Genomic DNA, 12,741 nt, shown 5'->3' with positions numbered 1-12,741 from the left:
GCAGGGTTGCGTTTATCACAGCAGTACTGAAGAAATGTCCATTACGAGAGAACTTAAGATGCCAACCAGATGAGAAATAAAGTCCACATTTGGTCCAAAATTTGGTCTTGGTGCTTAGTACCAATTGGTCAGAGAGTCCCGTGGTACTCAAAGGCATTGCTCCTTTGCACTTGTCAATAACAGCTCTCCTCAGATTGTATATTCTTCCTGAAGTGTTTTAGTATTAATTTAAAAAAAAAAAAAACAGACTGCCTACCCACCCTTATTCTCTTTCTACATTCAAAGATTTTTGGGACCCAAGGGAACTTGAGAGTACATGTAAGCAGCAGCCTAGGTTTGTTCATCTCCACAACACAGTCCAAAGTGCACTACTTTCAGTGTTGATAGCTTCGAGAAAGGGTGGTACACAGCTCCACCACCACATATCTAGCACTAGCTGGCAGCAGTGTTTCTTGCCAGGGTCTGCAGGTATTGGAGATACACAAGAGGTAGGTCACTACAAACTAGCAGTGCCCTGAAGCTGGTGTCTCAGGCAGACAAGAGTGTGGCTGGAGGACAATGCTCCACTTTAGATTAGCAAGCATCAGAGAAGTCATCCAACTTTGAATCATCTTGAATCATCCTGACTCCAGGGTGTGCTCTGTATATACTGCAACATGGGGGGAAAAAAGACAGACGCATAAGTTCCTTAGCTGCTGTATGTTTAGAGACAGGTACTGTATATACTGTAGGATGCAGTGCTATTGCCCATAGAGCTGCTGAAATCTTTAGCCATGAAGACAGAAAGTGCTAACACACATCATGTGGCACAGTGGGTGTGCTCCATGGACAGCATTTGCGGGTGTTGCCAGAGATGAAAAAGCAGCAGAGAGGACTGGAGCAAAAGTGAAGGGGTTACTTAATTTGGAGGGGTAAAGCACTGCAACACTTCCACCTTGTTTTGAAAGGATTCAATTTTAATGCCCACAATCATGGCACAAAACATTGGACAGCAACACACAGAAGTCTTTGGGGAGTCCTCCACTTTTGAAGCCAGACACAAAGCTGAGAGAAAGCCTTTATGACACAGGGACAGCAGCCTGAATTCAGAATGTTGAGCCAGAATTTTAAAAATAATAGCTTGAAGGACTGAGAAGGATTTGGAAGCAATTCCAGGACACACACAGAGCCTTCCTCTCCCATCAAATCTACAGGCTGAAGAAGATTCTTGGCCAAGGTTAAAAACACTACAAAAAGTAGCTGCATCATTCCTGTCAGCTGCTGCAGGAAACCATAAGGAATTCGTGTTCATATGTCTTTAAAGAGTTCCTATTACACTCATCACCGTGGCAGGTATCCATGGTATCTTTGGGTGAATCAAGAAGGAGGATGTTCAATTGTTATGTAAAGTTGTAAAATCCTCAGTAATCAGCAATGGAAAGAGAAAGCTACATGGCTTTCTATGGGAATCTGGGTAATCCAGCATGAGAATAGCTGGGAATATGGACGCAAGGAAGGCATTTCGAAGGAGGAGCAGGCTCGGTTATGAAAAGAACCAGCCCCATGTATAATCACTTGTATCTCCTATCATCTCCTCTGCTATGGTGGTGTCAGGATCTACCTATCTAATAAGTAACTGATATTTGATCCTTTGTGGAAATGGGGAGAGGGTAGAGGCTGGGAAGAGGACAGCTTTCCAATGAGCCATTGAAAGTATTGGCTAGGAATTAGTTGGAGTTGGTAAAACAATCAGTGCAGATGCTATAAAATCCATGGAAAGATGGTTAGGTGTATGATCTGAGGCCCCCTCTCTTTTGTGGTGCCAGAAGCATTGCAGGTTGGAGATAGGTCTTCTATGCAGTGTTTCCGTTGTCAAACTGTTTGTAGTGGAAGAGACTCCTGGAGTCCAATTTCCCAGAGTATTTGACAGCTTCAGCAAAAAGCTTTGTCACCTGTCAATATAAAGCAGAGGAGGACTGAGCATTGCAAAGCCTTCTGGAGAAGGCTGAGTAATAGAGCAGGCTCCACACTCCTACACTGTCACCCAGAAACTATCCTGTGCAGTTCCAGTCCTTGAGTCCATCCAAATCAGTACCAATTTCAAGGTGACTGTGCATGGGGGTTGGCTCCAGCCCCCTGGAGCCTGCCTATTTAGCTGGAGACACTAGAGGCTTCTTTGGCAAAACAGCTCTGTCCCAGGAGAACAGCCGTCTCCTCCTACAGCCCAAACCTTTATGAGAACGCAGGGGTCTTTTCCTCTCTCAAACTCAAAGATTAAAACTCTGCAATCAAAAGAGTTCAATGAAATGCATCAGTGGGTGTGGTAAGGAATTTTGGATGGGGACTCCTGCTCTGGTCATCAGTGTGTGTTTAGTTAGTAGGCAAAAGATGGGTCTGCAATTTCCCATTCCTACTAATCGTGTTTGGCATTATCATGTTTGGCATTATCCTGTCTATGAACTTACAGTTTGGCATTCTCCCTGCTCTCCAGTCACTCCAATCACAGCAGAAGATTTTGCACAGTTGGACACCAGTGTAAGTCACTGGGTTCCATGTCAGTGCCCACTGAAATCAACAGGAATTTGGTTGCTGTGCTTAATGAGAGCCAGATGAGGCTCTTTTGTGACAGTTGAAGCCACTTGCAAAGGAAGTCAAGGTACTGCTGGCAGCAGGAGTCCACTTTGCATTACCAAATACCTCTTCCCCTATCAGTATGTGAAAAGGGTTTGTCATTAGCTACAAACACATAATGACCTGCAACTGGGGACCACAACAGGACAGGCAGCAATTCCACTTGGATGGCACTTTGAAACTGGATTACCCCAAGCATCATTCAAGAAAGCCCAGCTATATCCTGCTTTAAGGTTTAAGGACTGTACTGGAAAAACATCCCACTAAAAAACTGTTCCCATGTGTAATTTAAACATGTTACAGGCAATCTTGTGCAAGAAGTTTGCTCTGAAGTGAAAACGAAACAGCAACAACTTCAGCTGCAGTGCAGGACTCAAAATTTTCTTCGTTCTCTCTTTTTTTTTTTTTTTTTTTTTTTTTTTTTTTTGTTTTTTTGTTTTACCTTGAGCATTGTTATTTTCTATAGTAGCAAAAAGAAAATACATTCAAACAATTGTGTTGCCAAGATTTTCTGGCACATTATTATGTGTCAGACATAACAAGGGTCCAAACGCAGTAGAATCTAAGGTCAAAAGTGCTTGAAAGCTTGGAAGGCTCTTACAGCTAAGAGGAGAAAGAACAACATGGGAAGTACCTGGAAATTAGTGAGCAGAGCAATCCCGCTGTCGATAGCCATCCTCCGGATCACGTAATTATCATGAACAAACTTGCTGTTGCTGTTAGGCAGGTTAATCACCAGATCTATTTTCCCATCCCTTATCAGCCTAAAGAGACAATGCACAAGACAGTATCACAGTGTGTCTTGATTAATGAAAATCTATGATGAATAGCAGAGGCATGCGGGTAAGCAACACTGAAAATTTTCATTTGCGTTTAGTTGTAACGCCAAGAAAGAAGGGTTAAAGGGTTAAGGCACTAAGTTGCAACTCAGGAGTTTGGGCTTTATTTCTGTTTTATTCAGTGATGCAAAGCAATATTCAGTGTTCATACAGCTCTGTTAAAGGCATGACTGACTGTTATTAAAAACTAAATATTCAGATCCCACATATCCTTGCATGAATATGTCACATGGAGCAATACATCCAAGCCATTTAGATAGGACTGTTCAATGAGATGTTCATTAATTAACCCAAAACCTGCTGTGGCAATTCCAGGCAGAATCAGATAAAACAAAACCTTTGGATTGAATCCGAAGTCCCATTAAATCACTATCATCTATCTGAACAGGGTCAGCAGTTTGCCCCTTGTATTTGCTGTCCTCAATGTTTGATGCTTGGGATGCAATCCCAAGCACAAATACAGACTGGCCAGAGAATGCACTGAAAGCAGCCCTGAGGAGAAAGATTTGGGGGTGCTGGTGCATGAGAAGCTCAACATGGCCAAGCAATGTGTGCTTGTAGCCCAGAAAGCCAACAAAATCCTGGGTTGCATCAAAAGAAGCGTGGCCAGCCGGCCAAGGGAGGTGATTGCCCCCCTCTACTCCACCCTCATCAGACCCCACCTGGAGCACTGCGTTCAGCCCTGGGGCCCCCAACAGAAGAAGGACATGGACATGCTGGAGCAGGTCCAGAGGAGGGCCAGGAAGATGCTCAGAGGGCTGGAGCACCTCTCCTGTGAAGACAGGCTGAGACAGTTGGGGTTGTTCAGCGTGGAGAAGAGAAGGCTCCAGGGACACCTTGTCACAGCCTTCTGGTACCCAAAGGGGGCCTACAAGAAAGCTGGAGAGGGACTCTATACAAGGGCATGTAGTGATAGGACAAGGGGAATGGCTTTAAGCTGAAAAAGAGTGGACTTAGATTAGATATAATGAAGAAATTCTTTACTACGAGAGTGGTGAGGCACCGGCACAGGCTGCCTAGAGAATCTGTGGATGCCCCGTCCCTGGAAGTGTTCAAGGCCAGGCTGGATGGGGCTTTGGTCTAGTGGAAGGTGTCCCTGCTCTTGACAGAGGTGTTGGAACTAGATGTTTGTAAGGTCCCTTCTAACCCAACCCATTCTATGATTCTATGTTAACACAAATTTGACAAGGTATTACTCTTACCTCCTGACTGAGGGGAGGCTCAGATTCTGGCCTTCCTGGGATGGCCATGCCACAGGATTTGCTGGGATGCCATTAGCATTGAGCCAGTCTGAAGTTTCTTCTGTGGCATAAAGCTGTTAAGAGGAAAAATAAAAAGAAAAGGTTACTTATTACGTGCTTCATAATACCGAAACTTTTCATTTAACTCACAAGGGTCTGACCCAACACACAGCTTGGTTGTCAGAGCTGATTTTGGAGGGCATTTTTCATCACAAAGGTGTTTCTCCATACAGAGAGAGACACACAGAGAACAGCATGACTTTCCCAGCTTTCTGTTATCTGTGATGTGCTGATGCATGACTGTCAATGAATGGTGGTAACACATCCAGAAAGAGTTAGGTGTCTTAGGAAAACCTAAATCCCTCTGACTTTCAATGGGGTTAAGTTCAATCACTTAAAAAAATTTTTTGCAGCCCACCCACCCACCCACACTCCCCTTTCCTTTTTGCCTAGCATTATGTTTTGAAGGGCAGAACTGTAAATCAAGTAGTTACACTAATGCCACTGAGGAAAATAATACTTAATACTAAAAAGCTCTCGCCCATCTTCTGTGGCTATGTTGTTAGTTACCTTTCAGTAGGGATATGGATGCAAAATCATGCAGAAGAATTACAAGAGGGATGTAAACACCACAGATTTCATGTCTGCAGCTTGTGAACATCACTGAAGATGAAGCACTGTAAAGACTTTTTCCATAAAAAAGGCTTCTACTTCCTCCCCTTCTGTCATACATGGCATCTTGTTGGCATTTTTGTTTCTTGGAGAACTCAGATGAGTTATAACGTGACATCCTGGCTGCAGGCTGATAGCAGAGCCAGGGCTGGTTTTAGCCTTATAACAGTCCCACATATTCAATTAAACAATCACGAAAACTTTCATTTGGGTGATACCTGCTGACTTTACGGGTCCCTCAGCTAAAACCCACTGTTGTACATGAAAAATGTCCTTTTTTTCCTCTACCTCCAAATAAACTCTGACGTTTTACATTCCTGTAGAGGGGTGAGTATGTTTCAGATTTTGAACACGCTAGCTTTAAATAACTGAAACCACCTACCTTAAAACCTTCTTCATGCAGTAGTTCTGCTACGCTGAGGAATCTGGAGCGGAAGGACTTCTGAAGAAGGAAATTTGTTAGATACAGCATCAAAGCTAGGATTTAGAAACAGTGTTTTGTTGAGCAACACAAAGCTCCTCCAGACTGTGCTGAGGCAAACACACCTTTCTGTGCTAAGTGTGTGTGTGTGCGTGCATGCACACATACAGAAATGCCTGAATTTGTGTGTACGGTGTCATTCCAATAAACCTGTCTGGATCCTGAAGCCCAAGTCACCCCCAGCTGAGACATATTTTGTTACAACACCAGGGTAAGCGTTCCCACTCCAAATTTGACTGCAACCACAGATTTACTACTGCATGTTAAATATCTGGGGAAGTGTCTTCTCAAATACACCAACTAAAGTCTCCTCTGCTCTTAACTGAATATCTTTTCAATCACTGCTCAAACATTTGGCCTTTTAATCTGGCAGATAATGTATGGACAGGCTTTGGGCTCCCTTTGGATACTCTGTTTGCAAATTCACATGAAGAAGAGCCTGCATACGCATGAGTTCATTTCTAACTCCCATGGGTCTATGGAAATAGAAAACCACTCAGGAAATTGGGACACCCTATTCCCAGGAGGACCTGAATGACCAAGTACTTAGGGTGTTTTTGAAAGAAACTCTCATAATGCATACCCAGATCCAACAGAATATAGAAGTACAGATAAGATGACCTTCTGTAGACATCTGCACTTGAACAAGCCATTTTACAACAGGTGAGTAAAAATTTGATCCCAGCATAACTTTCTTCAGGACGCTGAAGGTACAGCAATGCAAAGCTCAGATGCAACACATGCCCTTCTCACTGCCAAGGCAGGCCAGACCTTGCTTTTAACTTTAGCCTGGTCTGACCATTTGCAAGTGAGATTATTGCTAGCTCCCTTGTCCTTGCTGGAGCTACTAATAGGTTAACCTATACAGGTGAGAGTGCAACATTCTGAAGGGTGAACAATTTCCTATGAAGCAAAGGAATCAACAGGTTTTTTTCAAGCACACTGGAAAGAACCTCATTCTGAAAGCCATCTCATTCTGTACACTAACTGGAAAATATAAATATACAGTGTGACAGGGCTGGCAGCTTCCCAGTCAGAGAGAATGGTTCTGCCTTCTGGTCAGGGGGTTTGGCTTTCAAACAGTATTATAAACTTCTATCAAACATGTACTGAACACTTGTGACACATAAAACAGCCTCTCCATGAAAAGAAATTACAGCTGTCAGCTTGCATCGGAGCAGCCTCAGATTTACAAGCTGGCTGAAAGAACCTGTGTAAGAAACCATTAGTTACTAAAGGTGAGAAGTTACAAGATTTATTTAGTGGAAGATATTTATTGTAGGAGAATTGTATTCTTTTTCCTTTATCGGAAAAGTTCTATTTCTCATAACCTCTCTCTCATGTTTGCTAGCATGCATTGCCATTTGTAAAGGGCTATATCCTCAGTTAATTCAATACAGCGACACAAGTTCTCCCTAAGATCCAGCTCAAAATGGAGCCAGCTCATCTCCTGTGCTAATCTTGAATTCTCTATCAAAACCCATTGTGGAGCATGCAAAAATTCTGGTTTGTAAGGAATCAAGGCAGAAGGTTACCTTGAAACAACAGACTTGGAGTGCTGGGATTTAAAAATAAAATACTCCATCAATGCTTTCCGCATCTCATGGTCACCAGCACAGATGTAAGACAGATGCACTCCATCCCAGAGATATCACTGAATAGCCCAATCAGGAAAGAAAATAAAATGAGCTTTTCAACTCCTCTTGCATAAAATATAAATTATTTAATTGCAGACTCAGGGTTTCAGCATCATAGATTTCTCCAAATTGTGAAAGGAAACCAGGTCAGATTATCAGTTTGCATAAAGTAGTAGAAATTCATTTGTCTAACAAGAAAGTCATACTCCGTTTACCCTGAAAAAGCATCGGGCCCCTAAGATGCCGGGCAACCTCGCCCAGTGCAATGTCAGAGCGTGCTCACAACTCAGGGACCACCCAGGGGGCTTGCGGCCCCGGCTGGCTGCCCAGCCTGCCTGGTGCTGTCCCACAGATGTCAAGGAGTGCTTGCCTGTTGGATCTGGAGAACGATTCCTTTGTTACCAGCATTTCCGTATGGCCCTAGCAGGGTTACCACTGGAACTGCAACCCGTAAGCACACCACCACGGACGCCCCTCAGCCAGGCTGAGTTTGTTACCTGGGTGTATGGGGACCTGTTTGGACTGCAGGTCGCAGCGCAGCCATTTGACTCCCGATTTGCAAAATACCCCAGAATGAAACATTTGCAAGGAAACTAAGATCTCCCTGCCTGCTGTTGTTAACTACATCTATTTGACTTCACCTTCCAGAAGGCAGCCTCCTCCCACCTCAACATAACTAATAGCAATGGCATAAAGGTATACTGTATAACCTATTCAGTATACTGAATAACCTAAATATGTTGAGCCTAGATACTTTTGAGGGAAGCTGAATTCAAGACCATTTGGCCTCTTGGTCTCTGCAAGAGCTAAAAGTCCAGCCTAAAAATCAGAGCAAGCCATTAGTCATGAAGCAACGAAGCCTCTGAAAGTGGGATATGTTTTGCACTCAGCATCTTCTACAGGTGAAGCACGGCACCTTCCTCAGAGAAACCCAAGTGGGCTGAGGTACGTGCTCCTGACAAGAATCAGCCCTTAGTGCAGCAGAACAGCTTGCAGAAACCACTCTGCAGTTTGAAAGCCAGGGGCCTCTGCCCAGGGAGGGACCTCCAGCCCATCACCCCCTCACAGCAATGACATTTAAACATGAAGTGACGGTGGAGAGGGGCAACCTGATACCTGTCCTTCTGAGCCTGTATTTCCCCCTCTGAGGATATACTGACAGCTTCTGCCAGTTTGAGGCAGATGACCTCATATTTGAGATTCAAATGAGAGCACCACTACTGGTGTTCACAGCCTGCTTTATGCCTCGTTCCTTGTGCCTCTTGTTTCTGCAGTGAGGGGCTCCCCTCCCCTCCAGCCTGGAATACTCGGGGAAGACCACTCACAGTCTGCACATGAGGTCTAGGTCAGCATTTCAGCCTCCCCTTCCTACAAGGCTTCATCTCCCCTGTTTCAAAATGGACCATTGAAAAGTAGGTAGGTGACAAATTCCAGAGTGGTGAGGGAGCAATACGTCATTCTCAGCATTAACATCATACTTCTTCTTTTGCAGTTTAATTATAAATCAAAATATGTTGAGATGAAGAGAGACCTTTAAACGATTGATCGGTTGTTTTCAAGTTTCTTTGGCAAGAAAATAAACTGTAAATTACTCATTAAAAAGGACAGAATCTTGTTACTTTTAAAAGGTTTGGGGGGGCTGAGCTTTTGGGGTTGTGTTATTTTTTTTTCACCTTTTTTTTCTTAAGACCTGCGTACATAGAACATTTGGCTCAGTTTAACAGATATTGACACAGAACCTACATAAATGCTTTCTATAGCTAAAATTACTCTTTGCTGCCTGTTACCCTTCAGCTGCTATCAGGAAAATAGGCTTAAATTTTAAACACTGGGCTCTCATTTTTTCTTCTCCTGCTTTTTTCCCCCCCTTTTTAGATGCTGTTTCAAAATCTGCAGTGATTAGGTATACAGTAGGCACACGACTAACTGCCCTAACTAAGTTTCATACTGAACTTTTACATTTTATCTAGGTAGCAAGCAAAGACTTTTCTGCTAATTTGAGGTAACTTAGAGCAACAGTTTCAATCCATAGACGTGTGTATATATGTGTATATTTAAGGACTAAGCAGTAATCTGTGTTAGCAGAAGTCATGTTCCTTTCTGGCCATTTTTCACACACTTCCTTCACATCCTCTGCTGGCAGAGACAGCCCAACATATTTTTCACACCCCAGTTGTCTGACAGGAAAATTCATCTATTCTATTTTGGTTTTTTATTGGCTTTATGCAATAATGTAGGGCATAAGGTTATTACAAGCACAATGGGGAAATGGCAGGAGGCAATCAGTTGTCTTTATGGGGTCCAAGTATGTTCTAGTTGCAGTGGAAACATCTGAATATTTTTGAAGAACATACACAGGTCTCAAAGTTTGCAAAGCGTTTCTGACTTCAGCACCTCCTGCAGTTGGTAACCATTCTGTGACAAAGAACAAACACTTTTTGCTTTTCTGCCTAGCAACCTTTTCATGCTGAAATGCACATCCTCCTTACAAAAGGAGGTGCAGGGCTCTTTCTAAGAAAAAAGCATCAGGAATTTCTCCACGTAAAGGCTGTTTGCAGAAGCCATTGCACTGGAGGACATTCCCATGATGACACTGTTTAAACGTTTTGTCACATACAGCAACGTTGAGGGTTGCTGACAGCAAAAGATGAAACTAAAGTCCAAGCTCCAGTCTAGCGTGGAATCATGGGACCTGCAGAATACGTGTCTGAGAGGCAGTCCCTAAGAAGAGAGCGCTCTGGCAAGATACAGGAAGAAAAAACATTGCTACAGAAATGTAGTGTTGGTTCTTCCCTTTTGAGCTACTTACTGCTGGCTGATAGGAGATGCATGGTAGGGAACAATACTGGCAACACACTGTCATCAAACAGGGAAAGAAATAATGGCAGCTATGCCTCAAGGCAGCCAGGAAAGCATGCAGCAGGGTGAAGACTGTTGTCCTTTAATCCCTTGCCAGACTGCACTCAAGTACGTTCCCATCGTGACTCCAACGAGGAGAGGAATGTGACAGTGCCAAACCTGGTAGAGGTCTCATTGCCTGACACGGTTACACCAATAACTAGCCCCACAACAACCTAACAACATTATGTTTCCTACACTGTTGGATGGTGTGACAGCTCTACCCGGAATGAAATACATGCACCTATGGGGAAAGATTAGCAGGTCCAGCTTTGCAGTATGGAAACTGTCTCACTGTTTCAAGGGGGTGGAGGGGAACTAGTTGCAAAAAGGCAAGAGGCAATGTACAGATGGAGTTCATATGTCAGGACTGGAAAGTAGCATCCCCAGGGCTCCCACCTGGGAGGGAGCAAGGAGCAGGCTCTCAGTTCTAGCTGGGACACTTCTCTGAACCAGTTGTCTATAGGCTTTGCTCCCCACAGGAAGGTGGCTTGTAACTCTGATCCCAGACCTCTGCTTTCAGCAATCCCGGGGGTTGGCTCCCAGCAAAATTCTGCAGCTCCCAGTAGAAACCATCAGGAGCCAGAGGGGAAAAAAAAACAAACAATATGCCAGCCCCAGAGAATTCAGTAAAGACCTCTCCATGGTGTTTATTCCTCATTGTCTTACTGCACTTCAAGCTGCATCACAGAGACACATATTTAAGCCAAAAAGACACATGAATGAAACCAAAGCAACAGTTACTGAGTTCCTCTGTGTCAGTCCTTTCTCAGCTTTGATTCTTAGGACTCACCTGGATTCCAATCAAAATTCCTTCCTTAGGAAACCTAAACCCTGTGGCAAGCATAGCCTTCTGGAAAGCAGAGTATACATCCTCCCCGAAGCATGCGACCTGGGAAAAGGCACAGAGAAGGAAGCATGAGGAGAAAAACCAAAAACAATCCCTAATCATTGTTTTAAAAAGAAACAGGAATTAAATTTTTAATTAGGCTCTTTTGACTTTTTTGCCCAGAATGAGAGTGCTTTTGCATGGAGCCTGCAGGCAGGGGTAGAAAAAAATAAATAAGAAAATCATTGCAGACAAATCTCATCATTTTAATGAAGCAATAACAAAGGAATAAGCAACACTTTAGTTTCAAACAGCACACCAAGGAGTAACAACAATTGATTCTGCTGAGTTATGGGAATGCTGTATACAGCCTCTGCTCCTATGTTTGTGAGTGCACTGCGAATTGTTTAACATTATATAATGCTTAAATATTAGTGAGTATTCTGTATGCAGGCATGTTTCTCTGCATGTATGCTGCCAACTAGGGTAAGACAGCACTTGCACCGTCATGTATTTCTGGCATTTCCTCTGAAGATAAACCATGGACTATAAAGTTGTTTTTCCATTAAAAGTCCATAGATGTACAAAATTCAAGTATGCACTTAGGAAAAGAAGAAAAAAATCATGACAATTTATAATAATTTATTTTATGTAAACAAAGACTTGATAAAGAAATCAATAAAAATCATTCAGCAGTTCTCCATCATTCAGAACTGCCTGTGGAGCTCAGATGTTCACAGACTGTCATGCCGTAATGATCTTCTGAAAGAACTAAACTATGTTCCTTACCAAAATTTGGAATTCTGATGACGAAAGGAGGAACACACGAGCTTTTGTGAAAGTTTTTTAAAAAAAACAAAACCAAACAAAAAACCACAACAACCCCCCCACCTTTTCGCTTTTTCTGGCTAACTCCACACTTGTTGAAAAACAGTGAGAAGCAGAAACTGTCACAGATTTTTCTCTTTGAAATAACAGATCTGCACACATACACAGATGGGATAAAGGGGCTGATTGAGAATTGCTCTCCCATTTTCCTGCTATGGTCCCTCCCATCACAGAGGGAGCCCTCATATTCATGGTCCCACCGTTACCATGGTGCCAATATTTCCTATGTAAGAAGAACAAATGATGATTTGCCAGATCTTCTGAAGTAAAAAAAAGAACAAACAACAACAACAACAAAATCCCACAAGGGAAGGGATAAAAAAAAAAAATCATGACAACTAATAACTCAGCTTTTCTCTAAACACTCATCCTTGAGTGTTCAGTCTGTTCTTCAGCGTAAGTGGCTGAGGGGTTACGTATGTCCTGGGCTTTCTAGGGTGGCAGCCAGCTCCCTGCCATGCACGCTCGGACCAGGGGTTTCCAGCCTGCCAGGAGAGGTTTATCATTGTGGCGTGGTCAGAATAGCCACAGAACTCAAAGGGACCCCCCAGCACTGTGTCTTCTACTGTTGTGGGAACCACAGCTTCCACAAAATACATCTCTGCCAGATAGATGCAACAAATTCAAGCCCAAATCAAGCCATGTG

The 12,741-nt window shown here is 43.3% G+C and overlaps 1 protein-coding gene across 1 annotated transcript in view; it reads right to left on the bottom strand.

The window, feature by feature from the left end:
• Nucleotides 1-383: 383 nt before the first annotated feature.
• Nucleotides 384-12,741, bottom strand: part of CPS1 (carbamoyl-phosphate synthase 1) — a 90,335-nt gene continuing 77,977 nt past the window's right edge. The window contains exons 33-37 of the mRNA XM_040605144.1: nucleotides 11,172-11,270; nucleotides 5,745-5,804; nucleotides 4,652-4,764; nucleotides 3,245-3,374; nucleotides 384-1,931 (exon numbers count right to left, since the gene is read on the bottom strand). Of these exons, the coding sequence (XP_040461078.1) occupies nucleotides 1,833-1,931; nucleotides 3,245-3,374; nucleotides 4,652-4,764; nucleotides 5,745-5,804; nucleotides 11,172-11,270 (501 nt within the window). The 3' untranslated portion in view covers nucleotides 384-1,832. The remainder of the gene's footprint in view (nucleotides 1,932-3,244; nucleotides 3,375-4,651; nucleotides 4,765-5,744; nucleotides 5,805-11,171; nucleotides 11,271-12,741) is intronic.

This window comes from Falco naumanni, chromosome 8, assembly GCF_017639655.2.
Source record: "Falco naumanni isolate bFalNau1 chromosome 8, bFalNau1.pat, whole genome shotgun sequence".
NCBI lineage: Eukaryota > Metazoa > Chordata > Aves > Falconiformes > Falconidae > Falco > Falco naumanni.
The sequence above is the reverse complement of the archived record's forward strand: the minus strand, read 5'-3'. Positions and strand labels throughout refer to the sequence as shown.